Source organism: Oryzias melastigma, linkage group LG18 (genome assembly GCF_002922805.2).
Source record: "Oryzias melastigma strain HK-1 linkage group LG18, ASM292280v2, whole genome shotgun sequence".
NCBI classification, from domain to species: domain Eukaryota; kingdom Metazoa; phylum Chordata; class Actinopteri; order Beloniformes; family Adrianichthyidae; genus Oryzias; species Oryzias melastigma.
The window spans coordinates 6,473,912-6,500,921 of NC_050529.1; the positions used below are offsets into that span (position 1 = coordinate 6,473,912).

The 27,010-nt window shown below is 40.6% G+C and overlaps 1 protein-coding gene across 2 annotated transcripts in view; it reads right to left on the bottom strand.

Annotated features, from left to right (window-relative positions):
* Positions 1-27,010, bottom strand: part of fgf11a (fibroblast growth factor 11a) — a 102,582-nt gene that overhangs the window by 28,887 nt on the left and 46,685 nt on the right. For both annotated transcript variants that reach the window (XM_024287791.2, XM_036216643.1), the window contains exons 2-3: positions 25,388-25,498; positions 8,355-8,458 (exon numbers count right to left, since the gene is read on the bottom strand). In XM_024287791.2, the coding sequence (XP_024143559.1) occupies positions 8,355-8,458; positions 25,388-25,498 (215 nt within the window). The remainder of the gene's footprint in view (positions 1-8,354; positions 8,459-25,387; positions 25,499-27,010) is intronic.

Here is a 27,010-nt window from a genome sequence, read left to right on the forward strand (position 1 = left end):
TCAAAATAATGCTGATAGGATTAAAAAAACATTATTTATCAGACTATAGGTCTATTATCTTTAGACTGTCATATTTAAGGCGCAACAAACTATGAGGCTAATTGAGCAAGACAATAGAGTCATAGACATAAGTCTGTACATCAGGAAGACGTTATATACTGTATTCATACTAACTAGTACCTTAACCGCATTAGCATATTTGAATTTCCTGTAACTCCAAACCTTGTTTGCACCATGTGACATAACAGACTGCTAATACAAGTGTCACTTGACTGCGACTACGCTAACTCCCAACTTTGTTAGTAACGCATAAAAAAATAGTTCCACACCGCTGCACGTTAGCCACATTAACATATTCACGATACCTGTCTCTCCCAACCTTGTTTGCAACATGTAAAAAAAAAAAATTGCTATCGCTAAACAAATACAAGTACAAACACAGCTAGATGTGTTAGCATATTCACAATGTTGGCAACATGAGAATAAATAGACTCTTACCACTAAAACCAGCGCCACTGTGACTATGCTAACTCTCAACCGTGTTAATAAGAAATGTAAAAAAACAGTGGTACACTGCTACATATTAGCTGCATTAGTGAATTTACAAAACCACCTACCTCGTTTGCTAAACTTAAAAACAGATTGATACTGTTAAAACAAGTGTTAACATGACTAAGCTAACTCCCCATGTTGTTTGTATAACATAAAAAACAGTTCTATACTGCTACATGTTAGCAGAATTAGCATATTTACAGTAATACCCAACCTTGATAGCAACACTTAAAAAATAGACTGATATCTCTAAAGCAAACAACCGTCTCTAAAAAAAAAAAAGAGTCCAACTCTGTTACGTTAATCTTGTTAGTGTATTCACAATATCACTGAGTCCCTGTGAGTATGCTAACTCCCAACTTAGTTACTAAAAAAAAAAACATCCGACAGTACTAGACCTTTAAGTCTTTACAATAACACTTTATTTTCTGACACTTAAAAAAAGACTGATACGGCTAAAGCGAGGGTTACTGTGACTATGCTAACTCTTACTATGCTAGAAACACGTTAACTAAAAAGATAGTCCGACCGCGCTAGACGTTTGCGTGTTTACATTAATGTTTTTCAAACTGCGCTTTTTCGTCTAAATAAATAAAAAAATGACAATCTAAAGCGTAATTTTCTGTATGTCTTCGATCCTCGGAAAAATACTAAAAGAACATGTTAAAACCACCATTTTCAGTGGGTCTTTGAGCTTCTATTGACCAATCAATTACATTTAACATTCTGGTACCACCAAGGTCACAGACTTTGACCATATTTTGACTCCATGCTAGCAGACGGTGGATTTTAGGCTCAACCAATAGTGTTCCTTCATCCGTGTGGCGTGTTTCTGCTTGTAGACCACACTGAAGCACAGGGAGGTATCCTGATGCCTGGGGAAAGCGTTGGCAGATGACGTGAAAGATTTGAGGAGGAGGAGGCCGACTCCATAAGTCATGATGGGATTGGGGAACACAGAGGAAGAGGACAGAACCGGGACAAGGTCAAAAAAAGAAGGCAGGGGTATTATTTTTGACCAAAAATAAAAGGCAAGGAGGACAGAGCAAGTTGTCACGGACTGGAAGAGAGAATAAAAAAAATAACGACAGTTAACAGGAGATACCATGGGACACAAATGACCAGACAGGGAACAAGACAGATTGAAAGGCGAGCAAAAGCTGTACAAGTTGGACAGACGGTGGGAGGGGGGAGAACGATGGGCACGGCGGCGGACCCAGAGGACACATAATGTTCAGTCGGAGTCTCGTCCTGTCAGGCCATCCTTCTCTGCCTTCGTTTCCTCAGATCTTTCCATCTTCCGCCTCTATTGTGCTGTTGAAAATGCTTCTCCCTCTTCAATCTGAAGCAGTTCACAGAACTTGACTCAACTGCTGTCAAACGGGGTTTCCCTCCTTCAAAATGCCTTCATAATGACGGGAAAAAGGCGCCGTAACTCACTCCTCACCCCCTCGATCAACAACTAATCTGTCGGAATTCCATCTCTTCTTTCACTTCGGCACAACAGTTCCCCGAATTTACCTTAAGGCACGATGACTTTTTGGTGCAAAAACCAATCTTCTCTTCTTGTACGTGAGGCGGCGGCGATCCGTTTTATCTGGAAGAGGTTAAATCAGCTCTAGATGTTTGCAGAATTCATCTGTCTGGCTGTGAACGCTCTCTAAATAAAATCAAAGTGTTGCCAGGGGTATTTTATTGTGCTTCATTAATTATGGATGCTGTTTATTGTACAGGAAAGACCAACTGTAAGATGAGCTCCCTGTGTGTGGATGTTCACTGCACTATAGACTCTGTAGGGCATAGAGTCCACGAAAAGAAATGTCAGCGAAGGCGGGGTACCACCTGGACAGTGCGGACGGGATTTTTAACACTTTGGAGAGGGCCGGATTTCAAAGAACCGTTCTAAACTCATTTGGCTCCAAATCACTTATTTTCTATTTCATACACAAATAAACACAATTTAAGGCGAAATAGTAGGATTTATATTGGTGAAGACTGCAAGAGTCAAAGAGAGAGTCCAGATTATGGTAACAAATGGCTTAATCGGATCCGACTTCTCCTCATTGTGAATCCCAAATCTCTGTTTCATGAACTGTGGTTCTGACGTCCGGTGAACAGAGTCGCGCTCTCAAACATCCATTCAGAAACCCCGCGGCTAAATGACGTCAAAACGGCGGCGCAGGCCGAGCTAAACGGCAGAAAAATCAGCCTCCTGCTGGTTACCTGCTGCAGCCGCTGCTAAAACTGAACCCGCGCTAACGGCTAACCTCCAGACGCCCAATCAGACCATAATGACTGTGTCACTTCCTCTACTTCCACTTAAGAGCGCTGATTTCCGGAGGGGCTTTTAGAGCTGAATAATGAGTCAAAGTTGAGGGAAGAGAAGTAGTAAAAAAAAAAAAAAAAAAAAAACCTTCCCAAGATGCATCAGTTTGACCCTGCTATGTGATCTCTGTCAGTGGTTTCCAACATTATTTAGCGGATGGACCGGTCCAATGTGAGACAACACAGCCTCGTTTCCACTAATCCGAGTATTTAGTCCACTAGTCCGTCCGATCAGGTATTTTGAGCATTTCCATTAACGGACCCATTAAACAGTTCCAACCCGACAGCAGCTGTAGCCACCCGTTGATTGGCAGAATATGATGACGACATTAGAAAGTAACCGATATAGCGCTAAGCTAGTTTACCTCTTTACAGCGGTATTCTTCTTATCATCTTTTTTCAAACAACATTAATTCCTGTTATACACGATGTGCAAAAAGTAAAGAAAGAAAAAGACGAGCTGCTGGATGACCTCCATTGTTGCTGTTTTACTAGTCGTCACACTATACTGACGCAGGCTACACCTTTCCGCTACCATGGCTGTTACTACATTCTTCTAGTTTGTTCCGTGTGTTTTTCTGTTTTCTCTTTATCGATCAGCTGATTGAAGGGTTGTCACCTGGACATCAGATACTCAGGAGAAGATGACCTAGACAAAAGAGGAAGACGCTACACTGCGAAAAGAAGGGTTGCCGTTGTCTACCTAAAACAAAAAGACTTGTAAACTACAACCACTGGTCCTTTAATGGGTTGTGGTGTCTCGTTTTCTTGTGACATCTTCAGTATCCCTTTCTTAGTTACCTTGTTTCGACCTGACCCTAACTTGAGTTTGGGTTTGTAACACTGGGAGCTCGTCCGGGATGCCTAAAAAAAAAAAAAAGACAGAATCTGATGGGGTGTAGTTTTTTTTTTTTTTTGGACCCACGGACCACTGCTTTACCCCCACCCAGCCCCAACTTCACACACTGACCTTGATGCAGAATTACTTAGTTGGTCCTCTAATCCATTACCTTCTCCTTCTGTTCCCTCATGAGGTCACATTCATGGCGAGCTTTGGTCATACGTACAGAATGAATGATCAGGCAACAACAAAAAAAAAACTAAAGTTTCAGTTCCAGGCTGTTTAATGAGTTTGCAAGATAGACTGAGGTCAACAGAAATGTCTCAGTGCATTTAGGGTGTCATCATTAAATTAGATTAGGTGACTAAATCTAATCCCATAGATGCTAATGGGTGAAATGAGTTGTGGCAGCAGAGGGAGGCAGAATAAAGAATGAGAAGAACCAAGAAGATTCAGTGGAAAGTAACAACAAATGAGCTTCAAATGAGAAGGATAAATAAAGATAAATGACGGGGGACGACGACAGCCAGACCAGAAAACTACTTTAATCGTTTTTCTGCGTCACCGCTGGCAAATAATCCGCCTGGAGGAGGTATTTTGTTTTGGAATCCTTAAAATAAGTGTTGTAATTATCTGCTTGTGCGGCAGAGGGGGAGGTTGGTGTGCCACGCAGGTCCATGAAAGATTAATGCGCTGCAACACTGCTTCAGCCACCGCCGCTCTGGATTCCCCGCTACTAGAAGTTCCCAAAAACTAAGCACCACCTTGTTTCTAAAGAAGATACACAGTAAAATGAACTGTTAGAGTCGAGGTAACAAAGGATCAGGAGGACATAAACATTGTTGAAAGTTGCGGGACTCAAAAGTGAAGAAAAAAATGGTCGTCCTTCATTTATTAAAGGATTTATGCTCTAAAAATAGCCTGCGATAGATGAAATCCTCAAAGTAGACAACTTTATATTTACCGCATTGGCTTTAGTGGTGCCAGTTATTAAATTATTGTTCATTTTTTTGGTCCAAATTTAGCATGGATATGCCTTAGGAGCCCATCTTTCAGAAAAGAAAGGCACCAAAAATGTTTAAGATTTTAAAATATATACATATGATAGTATTCTGTAGGTACCTCTCAAGTTTAAAAGCTGCATTTTGTGCTTGAACAGGTCATATTATTGAGACTGAGGCGAATACACATTTTTGTGAGTGTATGGTCGCCATTTTCATAAATGGTGACCATTTTTAAAAATTGCTGCCATCTTTAAAAATGGCGGCTATTTTTTATTTTCTTGTGACCAAACTGTTCTACTACTTTAAAGAAATCTGAATTTCTTTAAATCTGAATTTGTAGTTTTTAAATCTGAATTTGTAGTTTTGGTAAATTTGTTAAAGATAATAACGTTTTGTCGATTATGCTTACATGTCAGATAACAAAATGATGATAAAAGTTTTAGTTTATTTTTTAGAGTGGTTTTCACTTTTTATTTATACATTTTTTGAATTACGTATTTTTGTTTTTTTAATAATTGGATTCTACAATTTTGTTGTGATTTTTTATAACTGACGGTAAAAGGAGAAAAACACTGAAGGTGCACCAAAGTTATATTCTATTAAAAAATAAGTAAATAAATAAATAAATAAGATGGCTTTCACTCCGAACGTGGCAGAACCACCAAGTCTCAATGTTAAGTTAATATAAAGACATGGTAAGATGCAGGTGCCCCAATCAGGAACTTCGCAACATTTTTGGTGACTAAATCAAAGGGTAGAGAAGGAGATTCAATATGGCTGCTCAATGCTAGGACTTTCGTCCTCTAGTTTAATCCATTTCCTTAACCTGCTGGGGCCTGCGAGTTAGCTGGAGTTTATCCCAGTGACTGTTGGGCAAAGGCGGGATAGACCCAGAACAGATCGCCTGCCCGTCATAGAGCTGGATGGACGGCTAAGCTAGCCAGCCGCCCGGTGGATAGCTTAGCGAGCTAGCATGCTCCGCTAGGCATTGCGAATATAAGCATTCCTGTAACTCCCATGTGAAATAACAGACTGATACTGCTCATACAAGTATCACTGCGACTACGTTAACTCCCAACTCCTAACTTTGTTAAGCTATAAGCAGTTAATTTGACGCGTGTCTGGTGTGAATGCACCTTCATGCGATTTTATTTTGAAAGGAACTCGTCCATGTTGCGGTCAAAAGTTTAAAAAATAAAGGTTAGGTGGTTGTGTGTAGATAAATACAACTTTTTATGATTAAATCATTCTAAACATTTAAAAAGTTTCATTTCATAAATGAATGGGTTTATGGGTACAGCCCCTCCCCCACAGCGCAGGTGCACGTGACCCAGGCCTGATGAAAGCTTTTTTTCTAGAAAATTACTTGTTTTAGCTCAAGACACATGTCTTGGATCTGTTTAAAATGAATTAATTGTAGAAAAAAATCTCAAATCTGTTCTTAAATGTAAAGTTTAAGGAGTTTAAAAGCTGAAAAATGAGTCTAAATACTCACTGTTGTGTTGTCATCCGTCAAAACATTCTAACTTTTGTTTAATGCTGCTCTACATTGCAAAAGTGCTTATTTCACAGCTTTATTAACTGACCCAACTGCTCTGGTTAGCAAACGACAGAGTAGGTGATGGAGGTGAGACTTCCTCCTCATCTCCTCCCTCTGTTCTCCTCTCTGTGGGATTTTCTCAAATGTTTTTTTTTTTTTTTGCTTCCATCCTGTCGTTCCCTGCGGTTATTTCCCTTAGTAAATGGGTCACCTTCCCTTTCATCAAGAGAACGCCGGAGCCGGCGAAGACTCTGCATATGTGCAGGTATAGGGTTTCACTGCGGAGGCTCTCATGAAGGGACCCAAATACAAACTAACTGAACTGGAACAAGTTTGGCTTGCAGAGAGTCCAAAAACAGCACTGCGAAAGTCAGAAATTCAGCCTCTACATTGAGTAAGAAACACTGAACTTTTCAAGAAAAAACCTCCTGGAATAAACAACACAGGTGAAAATAGCCCTCTGCTAGCCTCCTTAAGTTATGAGGAAGTGATACAAAGACGTTGTTTAGAAAAATAATAATAGTTCATAAATAGTTGTAATTAAAAGTTGGATCAAAGTTGGGCGGAGCTCATAAAAATATTAAACAACTGGTTCCCCGCCCAGTCCTGTGTCAGAAGGGGAGGAGTCTGCAAATCACTGTTTGGCTTCATATAGTCATGGAGGTGTGGCTTGTGCTCTAATTGGTTGTGATATATGTGTCTGTCTGGATGTGGTGTCCAATCAATGAAGTCAATGTGTGGTATTATAAACCGAAATAAACAAATTAGACTAAATCTGTCTCAAATAACTACACTACCCAGAATGCCTAGAGTGGCTAACGGGAAGTCTTTGTAATGAAGTTTGTTTGTCTTCTCTTTGCAGAGACCAATACAACAGATAAGTCAAACTTTATTGACAAAAACGTTGTTCAGTTGTAACACAAGACCATACTCTTTCTTTTTCAGTGTGTTATGTTGAAGCACAGTATGGATCTTTACGCTAGGCTTCTGGCTATAGTTCTAATAATACATCATTAATCAATCAAACTTCCTAGTTTACCAAAGTCGTACTAAAACTTTCGTACGCCATGTACCAAATAAAATTTCTTCCTGGTCAGTAGACACAACCAGAATTCACACATACGACACACAATTTCTGAGATAATTGAAAAGTTTGAAGTACTGATGGTCCAAAACAATTAGAAATTTGGAATCTGTACGTAAAACTATTTGACAGATAAAAGGGAGATCGTAACTCTGAGGTAGACCAGGCCTCGATAGTTTCTGTATAGTTTCCCACATCCCCTACTCTGGCATGTTCTAATTGGCTGGTCACACCTGAACCAGGTAATCAGTCACCAGTAGGGCTTAGATATCTGGAAATCGTCCACACAGCGGCCCTCGAGGCCTGGAGTTGCCTATCCCTGTTTTGTATTGTGGAATTAGTGAAACATATTAGCTCTTACAATCATGCAGCAGCAAAAGAGACATCTAGAGACTTTCCAAACTCTCATCATATCTGTCCTCTCCGTTGGTCTTTGTTCTTGTGATCTCTATGTTTTGTTTTAAACCAGCTGGCAGCCAATCAAATCGGGCAGAACTGGAGGCCAGCGTCATCTCTGACGACCAGTAAAGCAATGCAGGCTCTTTCACACCCCGACAGAGAACTCTCCTCTTCCTCTCAGCCGTCCCCTCCATTCACAGGAGCAGCGCTGAATGGACTCTGAAGAGAGCGCCTCGCTGCACTTCATACGAGGTCTCACTCACTTTAGTCCGAGCCAAGAGAGGGAAAGTACTTTTTTTTTCCTGGGCCTGGAGTGTACTTTGCTCATCTCCTCTCAAACGTGTGCTTGTGGCTCAGCCTCACTGTAGACCTCAGCTTTGTGTTCACAGCAAAGTGATGAGAAAAACAGCCAAATACTGACAGATACCGAGTACCCGATAGAAAACGGGACCAAAAATGATCCTCATAGAGTTAAGGAGTGATCAGGTGTTGGTGATGTGTTGATGGGTCAATCAACTTTCATAATTATGTCTACATTGGACCAAACCAACACCATAGAAATCTTTGGTATCTTGGAATAGGCAATGGTCTAGTATGCGTTGAGCGTACCGAAGTGTAGAGGTAGCCCTCACTGTTCATGGCGACGTAGAGTCCAGTCTTGGTGCTCTGGATGGCCACTATCCGCAGCCCCACAGGAATCAAGTTGAACTGTACTGAAAGACAGAGGAATGAAAGGTGTTAGAGGCGTTCTGTCGTCGTCTACAGTAGGGTCTGTGTTTCGCCGCATAGTCCGTACCCCTTGAATAGAAGACGAGGAAGCATAGTAATTGTGTTTTATCGAATAGCTCAAAGACGGAATCAGCGCTGGCAGAATGGATTGACAGGAAGTCACAACTCATGTGTCCCGTGGAGTGTGACAGGACAATAAATAGAAGAGGACGGCCACGTATCCTTAACAAACTGACAGCAAGAACCCCCCACGTTCAGCCTGATGGGTATTCAAGTTGCATTTAGCTTTTAACCAGACTTAACCAAATAACTCATTAAAACTTGCCCTCCAAAAAGGAAGTACCCACTGGTTCCAAGAATGTATAGATATCTATTGAGAATAACCATTCTTGCTCTGGTTTTTGATTAACTTGATTGAAGTTATAATTTGAACAATCAGATGCTTCAATAAAAGTAGGTCTGATTGATAGATTCACTCAAGCCTGCTTCCTAGCGGTACGGGTTTTAGACTTTAAACAAAGTCTAATTTTTAACCAAAACTGAGCTCATTTGCAGGTAAAACTTGTCTCAAAGTTTTAAAATCTTTATTTTCTGGCCATGATAGTTGTATGTTTGAGGGTGTCATTCAGATGATGGAACTTTGTTGAGTCGTACGGGGGAAGCTCTTGTCATTTCAGGCTTCATCATCTTCCACCCTTTGGGCGACATCAGAGCTGATTGTCAAGTGAAATTAACAGATCAATTTTTCTCTTTTACAAAAAATAAATGTATCCTCTTGTCAGTTCACAGAAACGTAGTCGTATGTATCAGCTGTACCCCATGTTTTACTTCATAGAACTTTGAAGAGTTGTGCTGGAAAGTGCCCGTGCAGCCTTTCTCAGCTGTCTCCAGCTCGGCCCTTCTCTTATTTACTCGATCGATTCCTGCATTTCAAAGAGTTGGTTTCTCAAATGAACAAAGTGTCACTAAAGAGCACGGCCAGGATGACGAATGGAGCCGGAGCAACCGCTCCCACATGTGTGGAGTCTTTGCTCCTCGCCTTCTAACAGAGCGGCATTGACTACCACGTCATTTCAAGTCCTTTTGATATTACTATAACAACTCTGTTTGTATTCATAGGGAAAAATAGAAAATTGGCAAAAAAACCATAATGCTCAGTCTTCGGGCTGGTTGATAGATCAACATGAGCATCGGCCAATTAAAGAATTAAACTTGTAGCAGTAGCTCACTTCGTAATAGAGACTAGACGCAACTTCTAGACCTTTTGGAGAGCGCTGATGCCATCACTTGATGCTGCTTTTGCGTATTTGTCTCTTGAAATTCCTGGTTCTTGTTCTTGCACAGGTGATTGCAGAAGATTGATAATGATGATGATATGGAGGATGGGTGCATTTATTTTGTTTCTTTAGGGACAAGGTATCCGATTTTTTATTAAGTAAAACTATTCTGTCTGAAACCCGTTTACTACAGCCTTTCTCAGTGTTTGTAAATGAAGATGTTGAGAACAGCACTACCAACACAGAAACTACAACTATCGGAGACCTAGAAGTAACCCAACACACGTACGACCTTACAGTAGAGTTGGGCACTCATTGGGTTTTATTCGGTTCCAGTGCCAAAGTTGTTCTTTGGTTCCGATTTTGGTCCCTAATCGATGCCAGTTTTGGTTCTTCAGTAATAAAAATAATGCCTACATCCCAAATCAAACACATTTTTATTCCCGAGTCACATATTGACACATGGTTAAGACCTTCGCGTCAAACATTGATCTTTTGGGTGTCGTCGTTTTTTGACGTGCTGGTTGCTACTATTAAATCAGAGCTCCCCAACCTTTTTCGGCACAAACCGATGGTCCGCCCTTCTTTCGCTGCATACCAGTGGTGCGCCGTTCTTTCACCGAGCAGCGAATTCGCTGCCTGTGACCCTGAGTTTGTCTGAGGGATTACCGGGGAATTAATCTCGCTCAGGGGGTGTGTCTACATGACAGCCGCTTCCCCTGTGTCTGTGTCTCCGCATTAACCCAAAAGGAGGGAAAATTATTATTTTCTCGACCCGCGTTCTCCGCAGTGGCTGTCTCTCTCCAGCGTGTGGAGGGGGCGAGTTCTGCTGAAGTCTGCTTGCAGCAACAGGACAAAAACACTGGTATTGGATTAGTATTTTACCCGGTGATCGGGTCACTGAAAACATCACGTGCCCAAAGCTGAGTTCCTGATTGGCTGATGTCATGTAGCCACCTGTCAAACCTTTGTGACCTGCAGTGAAATGCAGCCAGACATTTGAGAGTTGCGCAGCGCACGGTCTCATGGTCGCCCCGTCACTGGTTTTATATGAGCAACGGGATTGGTTACAACTTCAGAGAACCGAAGAGAGTAGAAGCGATTGACGTGTCCAAAGAGAAATTTACCTTCAATGAAACTTAGAATCGAAATCATTTGCAGCAGCTTTTTTCGGTTTCAGTAGAATCACGTAAATCATAACGGTTCCTACTTGGAACAGAACTTTGGTGTCCAATCCTACCTTGCAGCCAAAAAAACACTGGTGATATTGATCACAACCCTACCAACACAGAAACTATGGCCAAACACGTCTCAATCCGAGAAGCAACCCAAAGACAACCTAATATTCAAAAATCACTGGAGACGTTGGGAACAAAACACAGAAACTAAAACCATCGGAGACCTAAAAGTACCAACCAAAGTACAACTTTACAGTCAAAAACATTGGAGACTTTGGGAAGAACCCTACAAACACAGAAACTACAACAAATCGGAGACCTAAAAGGAACCCAAGGACAACCTCGAAGTCAAAAATTACCAAAGAGTTGGGATCAACCCTATAAACATAACCTACAACCATCGGAGACCTACCTAAAAGGAACCCATCACAAGTAAGACCTTACAATGAAAAAAACACTGGAGACATTGAACACTACCTACCAACGAATGAGGCATAAAAGAGGAATTACTGGAAAAATCAAGAGCTTTTCTCTCCAAAATATCTGGAGTAAAAGGTAAATATCTCCTTTATCACTGTAAATGTCGAGCTGAGAATAGGAACCAGCACTGGCTTAGTGAACGCTCACTTTCCTCCCACTTCTCGCTCTTGTCCCACAGTCTTTTGTTTTCCCTTTATCTCTCTTCTCCATTTATTTTCTGCTTCACAAGCAGGGGGTCACTCGTTCTCCTCTTTCATAAAGAAGCAGTTTGCTCATCACACGGATCAAATAACTGTCTGCTGGTTTAATAAAGACATCCCGTTTCCTGTCCTTCTTTTCCCAACGTCCCGTCTGTTCCTCTGAAACCGTTAAGACCATCAGATTGATCAAACAGGGAGTGAAGCGAAGGTGGGGGCGTTGCCAAATCAATCCAACGAGTCAATTTGGGGGGGATCGAGATCACCTGCACAATAAATAACCAAGGACAAACTGGAGACGCGGCGAGGGAGAGGATGAGGATTGGCGCTCTGAAGGAGGCAGCGGGAGGACAGAGAGTTGAGCTGCAGGTCTGCATCTAACAGCACAGCGGGTCTCCGGTGGACTGAGACGGGGATTACAGGGATCCGTGGGAAATCACGCAGTTTAACACCCAGACAGAACCTCCGGATCGCCGTTCTCGGTGCTGTGTTGATGGAGAAGCCATCATCAGTCATTATCCTTAATTCTTAATAGTTTAAAGTTCCAATCCAGTCATATTTGGGTATATTTTAAAATCGTTTCTAGTGGTTTTTTAATTGTGATTATCCAGTTTTTAGCCAAAATTAAAATATATATATATAGTTTTCTAGGACATAGTTCCTGCAGAGCTGCAGAAGTTCATTACGAATTTGGTTTGAGTTGTTGGCGGAACCATTAGTGGAGAAACCCCGCCCTCCCTTCCCATCACCCATCTGTTTACACAGTCTTCTTCAAGCTTTCAGCTTCTCACAATGCTAAGCTAACCTTAGCGTTACAACAAAAATGGTGAATAATGTTGGACCTATCCAGCTTGTATTTTCTACGTCACCAATGTTATCTTTTCCCTGAATCGCAGTGATTTCACCAAAGGAATACTCCAACATTTTAAGCTAATTTTTTTTACAAACATATTGCAAATTTTCCACAAATGACTGTAAACTATTTTGTTCCTACACTCCTTTGAAACTAAAGTGAGATGCAGCCCTTTAGAGTACAGATTAGAATCACTACTGTGTTTGTTTGTAAGTCTGCCAAGAGACCCACAACTAATGAAAATACTAATAAAAATTCCACAAGTGTTTTTAAAAGACTGCCAATTTATCTAGGAATGCCCGACTCAGCAAATTGCAGCAGACTCGACCGTTTCACCTCAGAACCTGCTCACATCTGTAGCAGTGGAGAAAGTTTACATGTAATAACAGTTCGTCTTTACCCCATGTGCTATCCTAGGCATGTTTACAATTAAAGTGGGGTCATCTGGACCCCTCAAGACTTCTTTTCTCAATGATTTTTTTATCTTCACTCGTGTCTGTGGCAGACATAAAATCCTGTCCACCTTTGTCATGAAGGGGATCTCACATCAATGTGAGGGTGGGTCATCCGGACCCCATAAGAGAGCTTGAGGGTTAAAGACCCACTCCACTGAAAATGGTGTTTTTAACATGTACTGATAATAGAGGACATATAAACGCAGTGTCACACATGACATGTCATGTTATGACATTGGTCATAAAACCAAGTTAGAACCATAGAAGAAGTCTGAATAAACCGCACAAACAAGACTAATCACTTTGACATTTAGAACACTGGGCAGAAATCGTGTATTTTATTTATTTATTTATTTTTTCTATAGAGGTGTTGAATAAACCCAGTTGGGTTTCTGTGACACCGACCCATTCTCATCCTAAAGTCGTCACATATTGACGCCTAAGGACCCCATTGTGACATTTTGATGTTTTAGGTATCCCCAGTTTGCCGTTTTTTGACGTTTTGGCTGTTCATGAAATCAAGGGTCCATAATCCTTGGGATGCGTCCAGTACCGGTACCCTAACCTAGTACCGCTGCCCAACCTCTAACCTGGTACTGGTTCATGCCCGGTAGCGCATCTGGTACCAGTTCGGGTCCTGTACCGCATCTAGTTCTTCATCCGGTGATGGGTTAGTGTAGTTGGTTTGGGTACCGGTGGGCTCCGCGTCCTGGTACTGGACGTGTTCTGGTTCACGGCCCAGAGGTTGGGGACCTGCGATTTAACGAGAACAGAGAACCCCGGGCCGCGAACTGGAACCGGTCCAGTACTAGGACGCGGAGTGCACCTGTACTCTGACCCAGTACCGGTTTGCATCCGGCACTGGGTCTGATTCAGGTCTGGTACCACATCATACCGCATTTCAAGAGTCAAGCTATCTAGTTATGGCCCAGAAGGGTAGATCTTTAAAGTGGATAACAAACTTTATAAGAATCAAAAAAATATCATAAAAAAGCTCTAAAGATCTTGAAAAGTATTAAAAAAAAATAAATTCTAACAAAAAAATCCCAAAAGGTTTTCTATTAGGAGTGAAAGGGTGCATTCACACTGGACGGGTATGGATCAGCACAGACGTCAAGTTTCAAGGTTAAGACAACGTTGAGACAAAGTTAAGACAATGTAAAGACACTAGCTAGCAAGCTAGCACGCTCCGTTGCCCAGTCTTCAGCAGAGCTAATAGCAATTGCCCCTTGTGGCTAACGTCCTCCACTTGTTCCCTGCACTCCAAATAAATCACAGTATCGTCTGCAAACATGTTAATCCTCTGTAATCTCTGTCTAACCTTATCTGTAAGCCTTACAAACAGGAAGGGGCTCAGAGTGGATCCCTGGTGTACTCCACCTTGAACTCCTCTGTCACCCCTACGGCACATCTAACCACTGATCAGTACATGTTTCTGTATTTTTTATGATTCATGACAGGAAACACTTAAAAAGTAAGAAGTACTTCACACACTGGAGAGACGGTCTTCAAACCATTGGATTAGGGGGCTGCATCTTAGTTCAGCCGATATTTAATACGAATGACATTTACCTAACGTCTTGATTGCAAATAGGTCGTGATCATTTCAAGACTTTTTAGCTCCGTGATCATTTAAATAAGTCCTAATAAAGTCGTGGGTTTGCATTAGCAGGAAATGAAACGGCTTCTGTCCACACGCCAAAAATGAGGCTCCAAAGTGGATTAAACGACTCCTCGCCGAGCGTCACGCCTGATTTCTCTGCAGCTTGATGACAGCCGTCTTGTTCTTTAACTTCAACCTTTCCCCTCCAGGCTTTTTGTCCCGCGCTGCTTTCCATTTGTTCCTATTCCCAGCGTCCTTTCACTCCGTCTTGTGATCTTTGCGGTTCTCTCCTCCTCTTTTTCTTCCTTGCTTGTCGCGTTCCGGCTCCCTCGATGCTCGCTGTCACTCTTTCATGTGAAACCAGATTTTTATTTATTTTTTTATCCATTCATCTCCCTCCTGTTTCCCACTAGTCTCTCCTGTCTTTTTACTCTCTATTTTTTGTCTGTGATCCCGAATCCTTCGGGGTTCAGAATCCTCATGCTTCTGCTGACGTTTCATCTGTCGAGGAAGAACTTTTTGCTTTCAGTGTTTACATTATTTTTTTGCTTTTATGCAGACGTTGGCTTCATATGTTATAAAAGCTGCTCAGAATTTTCGTTTCATGTGTTTTTAACCATCGCTAAAGAAAAGCTTTGAGAAAACAAAACATGTTCTAAAGCTGCAGAGATGAACAAATTCTCCTAAAATGTTGGGGAGTTTAAGCGATTGTCATTACAACTTTCTTTTTTTAGTATTTGTCTTGTTTTTTATGGAAGCATATTCTATTCCATAAAAAAATCATTCTAAATTTTGTGTTTTTTGTTCTAACTATTGTTGTTTTTAATGCTTATCTTTATCAAGTTTTTTTGTGTAAATTAACACATTTTCAGTGCATTTTTTCATGTTTTCTCATGCAATTTTTTTCATCTTTTGTACAAATGTTTTTTGTGTTTTGTTTTTCATGCTACCTCTTTCTGTGTCAGTTTTTGTTGTTGTTTTTACGCTAAGTTTTGTTGTGATTTTTGTAATTTTTTATGCTAATTTTTTTCCTGTAAGTATGATGATTTTTTATGTCGTTTTCATGCTAATTTTTGCTGCATTTTTGATGAAAATTTTCTCATGATTATTTTTTTTTCATGATAATTTTTTCAGTTTTTATGCAAATTTTTATTGTTTTCTTTTTTGTACAATTTGTTCATGCTGGGTTTTTGTATTTTCTTTCTATTTTTTTGTATTTTTCATTCTATTTTTTTCATTTTTCTTTTTCTTCATTCTATTTTTTGTATTTTTCATTCTATTTCTTTTTTTGTGGTAATTTTTGTTTTAGTTTTCATGCATTTTCTTTCTGTCATGCTAATATTTTTATGTTTCATTTTGGTTTTCATGCTAATTTTTGTCATATTTTTCATGCTCTTTTTTCCTTATCATGCTAATATTTTTCTCATATTTCATACTAACTTTTCATCATTTCTGCATGCTAATTTTTTTAATTTTTTTTGTAAATTTTTTGGTCATGTCTAATTTTTTTTCAAGTGACTTTTTTTTTAGTTTTCATGCTTTTGTCATATTGTTTCAGCAAATCTTTTTCATGCTAATTTTTATTTTTTTATGCTAATTTCTTTTGTATTTTTCATGTTAATGTTTTTCTCATTTTTAACATTACTTTTTGTCATTTTTTTCTTTGCTTACTTCTTTTATAGTTTTTGCACTATAATTGTTTTCCGTATTTTGTGCTAATCTTTTTAGCATATTTGTCGCTGATTTCTTTAAGAACTACAAAAGCGAAGAACTCCATCAGGCTGGTCTCTGACCGCATCTCCACAGACGTTGATGCTACGGTCACACTGCGCTGGATGTGGGTATTTAACAGAAAACGTTTGTCATGTTCGTGTATTGTAAAGGGTGCTACCCAGACTTCACCACCAACTCCCAGTCCTTGATTAGTCAAAGTTCAACTGGTTTAACTTTCAGCTCACATTCAATGGCCGACCTACTCTTGACTTCTTGGCCAGGTCGTCCTCAAAAAAGAGATCTTGATCTCAAAAACGTTTTTTAATATCATCAAATAACTGTAAAACATATATTCACCTGTTGCTATAAACTGTACCTGCTTTGCTTGTGTATTCTTAATCATCTATGGTAGTCATGGAAACCCAACGCTGACACATCGTTGTGTAATTTCTGTAACAAAATGTCAACAATCTCACTTTGCTTTGTTTGTTTTCCAGCATTTCTCCATCTTTTGCATCTTTTAACCTTTGAATAGAAAATAGTTGCTGACTCAGACTTAGTGGATGTGATCCAGCCACCAACACGCAGTCCAAAACCGCCAAAAAAAGGATGTTACTGAGGTGACCTTTTTTTGTTGCAGTGTGGAATCTGTTTGGGAGGACTCTCTTTGCTCCACACCAGCTTGTTTTCCTGAACTTTACACTAACAAGTGGACGTTTGTCACGTGTACTTGTATGATGTGGTAATACGAGATAGAGATGTTGCTAAAGTTTTGTCTGTCTGTAAAAAAAAGCAAAAAATACTTAAGAGAGTTAAGAGATTTGGGTGTGTATTAAAAGATCTTGCACTTGTCGAAAAAAATTGTCTCTGTAAAAAAGTTTGGAACTAATATACGAAATTAGTGTTTTCTATGTGTAGAAAAATTGTGTCTGTAAAAAGTTTTGTATGTCTAAGTAATTTGTGTTGTTTGTAAAACAGTATCATATAGAAAAAGATTGTAAGTTATAACAAAATTGACGTATTTCTCAAAACTGCAAGAAACACTTTTTCTACGGGACCAAAAACTGGATCCCACGCTTAGCGGGCGCCACAAGAGGTCCCGCCGCATCACAGCTCACCAAAAGTTGAGCCTGTCATGCAAAATTGTTGGATCCACCAACACATTCTCATTCCCAAGTGGAGAGCACCGGTACCCTAACCTGGTACCGAACGCGTCACCAGATGCTGTACAAGACCCGAACTGGTACCAGATGTGGTACCAGGCTGGAACCAGGTGCGAACCGGACACCTTCAGGCACCATTTTAGGGTACCAGTACTGGATGCTTCCCGAGGACCGGTTTACATCCAGTACCACATCCGGTACCACGTCACAAGGGTTGCGGACTCTTGATTTTACAAGCAGCCAGTATGTCGAAAAACGATGAGTTGAGGACACCGAAAACGTCAAAAAGTGACAAGTTGGGGATGATAATGTTTTGGATCCACAGACGTAAAATCACCAATTTCCCAAAGTCTCTTCATCCGTAGCCGATTTCACGTAGCTTCCCGCTCCACGGCGTGAATAAGACGCCGACGTCTCCTTTGATAGAGGATGATGAGCTCTAGAGCCGTGACAGAAATCTGAATATTTCTGCTGTAAATCAAAGTATTGTTCACATCAATGACTTGTTGCGTTACTTGGTTTGTGTTTATTCGCATAATTGTGACTTAATGGAAACAAATTGTGTTCTTTGGACATTTCTAGAAAATTTTGTGTTTCTGCATAACAGAAACACAGATAATGTGTGAATGTGTGTGTGACTGTAGGGCAGTTTAGGCCTTATAAGAAGGTAGTAAAGTGCTGTAAAAGTATTTACCATCTCCCTGTAAGATGACCACAGGACGTCTAAAGTAACTACCCAATGATTGTGTAATTTCCCAGCAGTCCGGTTGTACATAAGGAGCACATTATCACATGAACAGCACTAACAGAGTCCCTGTGATGTTCACAGGATTTTGAAAAATCTCTACAACACACCTGTGTATCATCTACTTACCCTTCAATGATGTCTAAGGGTTCTCTATGACCTGTCAATAGCAGCATACCCATAGACAAAAATAAACATTTTCCCACTACAGACTCACCGAGTCTACAACCTTGATATATTTCATCCAGGTTTGCCTCTTTTTTCCACCCGCAGCCCCACCCGTTACTGAAGCTTAACTGCGATAGGACCCCCCCCATCACCACCATTTCTCCTCCAGCATCATTACATAACCGGCTGCCAGTTGCACCGAGGAGGGAAAGGGCAGGCCAAGGGAAGGGGGAGGCAACCCTCCTGACCTCCCACCAAAGGGGGGAGACGCAGTGATTGAGGAGCCATCAGCTGTATGCCAGCTGCTCACCCCCCACCCCCCCCCATCCTCAACCACCCTTCTGTCCGTCTGTCTGGCTTACTTTCCTCCAGCGTGGCCTCTTTCTCTTCCTCCCATCCTCACAGAACCCTTTTTATTTTTTTGCTTCAACATAAAGCCACTTCCAGTCTTGTGACAACCATCACCTAGTTATTGAAGCCCTGAGGGATCAGGAAAAGTGATAAAACTAAAGCAAGGCTTCTCCCATCCCGCTTTGTTTTATTACATCCCCTCAGGGCAGCTGTTCCTACTTTTATTTGGATTTTTTTTCTTTTTTATCCCTAATTTTTCTGTTCTGCCCTCCTAATGAATTTCAGTCCAGATAACTCAGCTAATGCAGGTTATTTTAGAGTAAAGGGGACAAGAGAGAGCCCTGCTCCTTCTCTGCACCAGGTCAGCCCCTCAATTATTCATCAGATGATGGTGCACTTTTTTTTTTCTCTCCTTCTGATCAGAGTTAAAACAACTCCAGGTGATTTCCTCCAGCACAGAACTGCAGGGGCACAGATGCAGTTTGGGTCAAACTCTGGCTTCTATTGGGTTCATCTTAAGCTAGTTTCCTTTTAGCTTTGGAGATGTGGCCATTTTGCACCAACTCTGATTTTGTTGAAACATAACTGGTGTTTTCGAGAATTGAGCTGTAATCTGCCAATAAACATCCCACCCCATATCATGATACTTACCCCTTTCCAGGTGGAGCATTATCATTAATTGTTATTATTTTTTAGGTGTTTTATGGGTTTAAAAAAGCTACGGTAACAAGGTAATTTATCCTTCAGGGGATCAATACATTTTTATTTAAATATTTCCACCACTGACTGTCTATGAGAACTGGATTGAGTGAGAGTGATATCACCAAAAGAAAATGGTTTACATCCGGCTTTAACCAAATTAAGTCAAATTAGACGCCATTATTTTTAACGGTACGGACTTTGCCATGTTGTAGACAGACGTCACCTGTAAACAGTGATAGGTCCAAATTGGTTGGAGTCAAAGTTCAAATGGCAACTGCTCTCACCAATCAGGAGTGAGCTTGCTGGGAGGCCACACCCCTGACACCTAAAAGTGGGCTCAGGAGAATGTTTTAAATATTGGATGTAGGGGGCCAATGGGATCCATCTATTTTCATTTGAATTTTTCGCAATTTTCGTAGAAATTTTTTTCACATTTTTTGTAGATTTTTTTTCGCACTTTTTGTGGATTTTTTAACGTATTTTTGTGTAATTTATTTTTGCTTTTTTGTTGCTAATTTCTTTTTCTACAACCAGTCTCGCTCCTAACCTCATCTACTTAGAAAAACTATAAAGCTTCATACACACTGGGCATGTGCGGTAAATAACTTCAACCTTAAATGTAAATAACTTTGAAAATGAAAAAAAAAAAAGAACGTTTTTAGTCAGATCAACATTCAGAGGGGAAGACAGGTTAAAAACTAGTGGTAAAATTTTTATGCAAGACTCCACCCGGTGGTCATTTGGTGAACTGATCCAGTATAAGAACTAATACAAAACACTAAAATATACTGTATATTAGATAAACAACAATAATAATATTAACAAATTATACAAACTAAGTGTAAATATGTCTATAGAGTTAGAAAAGCACAAATAGATTTTATAAGTTAGCTATAGCTAGGTCACCATACTGTACGTAGAATAGCATTAGCACTGTTTAAAGTAGCACTATGCTAATAATTCTGAAAAACTGAAGAAATTATTGGATCGTTGAGCTTCAAAGCTACAGAAAATCTGTGAAAAAATGACAAATATAGAATATTTTTTTATTGTTTTGAGAAACTTAATTTGCGCTGGTAGCTAGGCTAAAAAGTAAACCATAAAACTGAACAAACACACAACCAGTTAATAATCTTGTCTCTGCTATAGACTAACCTTAGACTTTGACCGCACTCTGCAGAAAGGAATGGTCATTTCATATTCTCCACATCCTAGCAGACCATTTCTTGACAGATTCGATTGGTGGAGTTTGCAGTCTCAGGCTTAGGTCACATTATTCACAAGTGCCAAAGGGTCTGACATCAGTCCAAATCTAGAGTTTCATCAGCCAATAATCCATAAGGAGGGCGTGTTAAACAAAAATCAAATATTTTGTGTTGTCTCATGATCAGGCTTTGATTTGTTTCTTGGTCAAAAATGGTCATTTCATGATAAAGTATTCATTGATGTATTGTTTTTAGCTCTAGTAAGCTGTATGGGAGATGTGATCTACAGTTTCTGCTCATAGAAGATTCATCCGTTTAAAAGTTCTGTGCTTTCACGTATAGACGATTGCACTTTTGATTGATAATGGCTTCCATGATGCCACTCACTCACTCACTCACTCACTCACTCAAAAACTCCCACTTGAATGGCTCAACAGTCTGACTCAGACAGGGAGCCAACAGTTTCTGACTTACCTGTCAACGCCGCGGCGGGCTCTGCCTCCAGAGCTCCACGCCGCGTCCCGCAATTGAGGGAATTACAGCTGCGATCAAATAAACTGCAAGTCCGACCCACGCAAACACTCTGCTGCTGGATGACATGATGGTTAATGCTCCGCCAAATGAGAGGCGCTGTTACACAACAGCCATTACACTCCTGTACTGAAAACCAGCCTTCAAATTTTCCCCCTCGGTATTGCGTGATGAATATTTCAGATTGGAAATGAGAATGTTTAAAGTTCAGGAGGATGCTCAGCCTCGGCGTGGGTGGGCCGTTGCATAAGAGGGAGAGGTGAGAGCAGGTCTAATCAGTTACCGTGGGCTTTTCTGGAGGTGTTTTTTTTTTCCCAAACAGCTGGGACTGAAGGATTTCTAACTGCTGGGCCGTGACAGCTCTCTATCACACCAGTTACTCCGGCGCCGCTGGACTTTTTTCTCAAAACTGACTTAGAAATTGCTGTAAATGTCCGACCACAGAGCTGAATCCTAAAGTACTTTCGATAAAGAACTCTGGAGAGACTCCAGTCGCCTATTTGTACTTTCCTTTCAATTCAGAATCCCATATGGCATCACGATAAATACATTTTTTAGAAAACACCAAAGGAAGCATGTCCAAAGTCTGGGCCGATTTCATGTCATCCTGTCATGAATTCAATAATAGAGCCCCCCAGCACTTTCTAAAAACTGCATGATTTCTTGTTTGTGATTGGTTAACGTCCATCATAAGCTTTTCTAATACGTCTCTTGAACTTTCTGTGACACTTTCTAGCTCATTTCTAAACAACTGTAAGCGAAATGAAAGCGAAATACATAAATTATACTCATAAGTTGAGTATTTTATAAAATATAACACTTAATGTGAACACAAATTTATTGTTTGCTATTTTTTTCCAGGAAGACATTTTGTTCATTTTTTTTCTTGTTTTCAAATATGAATTTCTCTGGGATTTAGGTAAAAATGTATTCAGATATATTTCTGTTCTACTCCTGTTCTACTACTTTACTGTATTCCAAAGTATCCCATGGCAATACAATAGTAAAAGAATATTTCATTTGAATGGAATGACATTACAAGGGTTCTGAGAATGCTGGCCAATTGGTTGACCTTCACAAATATTCACCTCGACAAATATGACCCACTACGCAAAGTGTGTTACACTCCAATCAATCAACCAACCAACTAGTCAATAGACCAACCAACCAACCAATGAGATCCCATCCAATCATCCATGTGGCTGTATGTATGTATGTAGGATTAATTCGTCATTTAAAGCTTTAACAAAACCAGATTTCATTCACTGTCTGTAATTGAAAAATTGGCAAATCTGTACAGGTACACAGGTCATCCACACAAAATAGCAAGGTTGTATTTCCTCTGGACATATGATTGGTGCTTTAAACCCAGACATTTTCACCACCATGTGTCTGGGCTCCACGTTGTAGCAATTAATACTAAATATTGTGTTGTGTGTACTACCCACTGTTACTGTTCAGGGATTCTCTTGTGTTTGTGGTCTGCATTTGTGCCTGGTACGATAGATGAACGTGATTGGGTGTGTTATATATTGGGTGTGAAATAAAGGGATGGAATTTGTAGAAGTTCATTGCTTCTGCTGTGATTGTAGCCTACAACAACCGTGGACACTGCAATAAGAGATCTGAAGCAGAAAAAGCTATTTCTGACTCAAGACTGAGGTAAAGAACAAAACGTGCGCCGGTGGATGAAGAGATCAGAAGGCGGATATGGGGTTGGCTGGGTCACACTCGCCAGGCCCTGACGTGGAATCCCAAGGGGAAAAGAAAGTAAACAAGACTAGGAGCCCTCACCGTTTATGGACATGAGAAAGAGCTTCTGTTCATCGGTGCCGGCACATACAAGTCCACAACTTGTACACAACATGTAAACAGAAATCTCTAAGGCAACCGACAATAAAATAATAAGCTTAAAGTAATAGAACTGTGTACTCAGCGGGTTTACAGCCAAAAAAAAAAGTGCTGAAATATAATTTTCACAGGGGGAACCACAGCTCAGGGTAATAATGTGCCCTGTTGACCCGTTTCGTCATCCTCCACTGTAAATCCAAAACTGCAAACTTCTTGTTTTCCATCCGAAGTGATGTTTTGACAGAAAAAAAATTGCTGTGTTGCCACATCAGGGCTATCCTGTAAGAATAATATTGATCTCTGTGGGAGGGTTGGAGGGAGTCCTGGGGCTCTGGGACACCTTTACTTTCAGTCAGTAATCACACTGCAGGAGATGACCCATTGCAGAGAGGTAATGATGATGATGATGTGTTTGCTGCTGCAGCTGAAGAAGCATGCGGAATCTGAGTTTACTGAAAAGCATCGACTCAGATCCTCAGGCAGTTATTGGTGCAACTCAAGAATTCCAAATAATCACGTCTTCTCTGGTGTTTTGTCTACATTTAGAGATAGATCAGTCTTTGGGTGAGCGGTGTAACGTCTGTCACTGAAATGTAAAATTAAGGCAGTTTGGTAAACATAAACTCCCATTAACAAAGTCTTAAAACTGAGCTAACAGATATATCTAAAATTGGTAACACAATCTTTTTACAAGCTATCCCTTAGCCCTAACTACCCCTACGTGTGGATATGAGGTATCAAGGTTGTCAGCACGAAATATCAGGCCAAAAATGTTGCAAGGGACATGCAGCAAGTCATAGAGGACACTTATACAACATGAAAGGGTAATGAAGTAGGTGAGGCACAGGTGTGTCGTATGGACTTTTCATTTTTTCAAGCTCCCCCAATCCTAGACAACACAACAAATCATTTTGCGCTGTTTGTGTGATAAGGGTGCAATCCTTGCAAGAGAAAATTAGACAATCAGATCGTAGTATGGGGTCAGAATACTAAAGTTGTTGAAGGGGCACTTGAGCATCACCTACAGTGGGCTAGTAGTCCAACCTTACTTTTAACTAGAAACAGTATCACCCAAGCACCACAAGTGGGTCCAACTTACATTAGCCTTACAAATACTTCACGATACTCTTACTACAAACGCGACAATGCCATTTTATATGACATCCCTAGAGGACACTTAAACAGCACGCAAGGGTAACGAAGTAGGTGAGGCACAGGTGTGTCGTATGGATTTTTCATTTTTTCAACCTTCCCAAATCCTAGACAACACAAGAAGTCCATTTGCACTGTTCACGTAATAAGGGTGAAATCCTCGCAAGAGAAAATTAGACAGAGTGTAGTATGGGTCGGCATTCTAAAGTTGTTGAACGGACACTTGCGTATCACCTACACACCCTGTGTCTTTGGCATTTGCATGTAGTGAGGAAGGGGCCAGTAGTGGAACCTTACTGATGACTAGAAACAGTATCACCCAAGCACCACAAGTGGGTCCAACTTACATTAGCCTTACAAATACTTCACAATACTCATACTACAAACGCGACAATGGTACATTCCATTTCTATGACATCCCTTAAGGTAGCAGTATCATCCTCGAAGACCTGGACTACCCAAAAACCAATGGTGACAAATACAGCTACTACTGTGCGATGGTAGAATCCTCAAGATTTTGTGCCAGCGTCCAATTTTTGGACGTGAATGTAGATCCTGGCAGTCAAGCACCTGTCAGACATGCTTTCCATGTACCCTCAGGCTACCGGGCACTTGATATGGTCGACCGCCGTCCAGAGAGATTTCAGGCAAATCTGGCTGCCACCAAACTGTTGCCGCCCAGCTGTCGCCCAATTTAAGGTCATCCTCGCCAGTCACTGGACTGCCACCGCGCAACCTCAAAGTGTTCCCAGGCGGCCGCTGACTGGTGTCACCTTTTAGAGAATAATCGTCCAGGTACTGTGAAATTTTTCCTAAAACCTACGCGAATTACTCAAGTTGCCGCTTTTTGGAATATGTGACTGTAGTCTAATCACTTTTGAAAAAGAGTTTTGTTTGTTGACTACGGAGTTAATAAACACACCCATATTAAATGAGTCTAAAACCATTTATCTTAGATTGTCCTGAACATTTGATCAAACCATGGATTAAAATAAATGTTCAAGTAGAAATCTATCTATAAAATATTGTGTTTGATTTATTTTGGTACTAATAGAGAGTAATTCAATGAAAAAATGTTAGAATTAGTTGAATTAGCCTCTGATATTATTGAGAAGTAACAACAACTGTCATTTCTCTGATGTTTACTGTGTTTTCAGAGCTCCAGGTAAGTCCAGAAAGTCTCCTTTGAAGTGTAGAAAAAATAAATAAAAATCCCCAAGTGGCTTCCCTCTCGGCCGCGACAAAGAGACCTTTGACAGGTGCGGAGAGTGTGGCTCTTTTGCACTTACAGAAGGAGCTGCTTTCGTCCTTTGTGCCTTCCATGGTGCCATCCGGCAGCATCTGGAGGTAGAAGCCGTGTCTGCAGTAGAGGCGCGTGACAATGCCCTTCAGCTGGGGCTCTGCAGAGCAAACACAGTGTTCACACGCCAGTTAGCGGGGAGCACACAGCCGTCAGGCGACACGTATTCATGCACACATCCAGCCGTGAGCGCAGACTAAACAAGAGGCAGCCCTTAACATTTACTCGCAGCGGGCCGCTTGTGTGGGAGAGCTCGTGGCCTTCAGCGAGATTGATAGAACCTCAGCATCGGCTGAAAGAGAAGCAGGTTCTTTTTTTTTAACTTCAAACCAGGCTCTTGTTTGTGGGCGCTTTTAGCCGCCACCTGTCAATCCGAGAGCCGGCAAAGACCGCAGAAACACGTGTATCGGAGCTCAGGCCATTCCAGAAACCTGCTGTCAGGGGAGGACGTTCAAGACAAAAGTAACTTTCTGGAGGATTATTTAATGTCTCTTCTTCAAGAGACTGCAGTTTTCAGTGACTGAGATTAGTGAGGGGGATCTGGGGAGTTAATTAAATTGGCTGGACCACCAGCTGGACGTCAACCAGAGAAATCTTTTGCTGGAACCAGGAGATTCTGGGTCTTAGAGTCTAGCGTTAGCAGTTCCAGTTGAACAGCTTTTGTGGTTCAGAGAGCTTAAAAATTAATGATGGGCCAGAAAACCACGAGGAATTAGTCAAATCCATCATTAACCCTCAGTAGTCCATTTTTTTTTAGCTATCATCATTTATCTTTGGTGTATTTTGGAGGGCAATGGACTGGAAGGCAAACCGTCAATAAACAAATGAATTTTCAAACTTATGTCATATATAAGACACACCCAACTGTAAAGGACATTTAGCAAATTCAAAGACTCTCATAAAAGTGTGTTTATCAGTCAGACAGTATTATATACGTTCAGAGTAATTCTAGATCTTGTTCGTAACACACTACATGTGTGAGGTGACAAAATCACAATTTCTGTAACTCCCAACCATGTTAGCAACATATATATATAAAACACACAAAACATGCAGATACCACTAAAACAAACATTATTGTAACAGACAAATGTGGCTAAAACTAAAGTTACTGTCACTATGCTAACTCCCAATGTTGCTAATATGTATAACAGAGTCGTAAACCGCTAAAACAAACGTTACTATAATTAGCATTGTTAGTAGGAAACATAAAAAAACAGACAGATGTTTATAACGTAAAGAAAACAGACGGATACCGCTACAACAAATGTTACAGCGATTACGCTAACTCCCAACTTTCTTAGACATACGTGAAAAAAACAAAAAAATAAATGTCGCTGCGACTATGCTAAGTCCCAAACTTCTTAGTTACGTAATAAAAACAAGGTCCAACACGTTAGTCACATTAGTGTAGGCCCCGCCTTCCTTTATTGGAGCATCAAATCGGTCACTTTATAACTTCTTTATACATTTTATAACTGACAGATACAATGACTGAGCAAGCACTTCCAGTTCAGTTTTGTCCAGATTTTCAATTACAATCAACGATGGAAAGTTAGGCACCAGTCAGTAGTGAATTCCTCCTCGTGCCTCTAGTGGTCATTACGGGAAT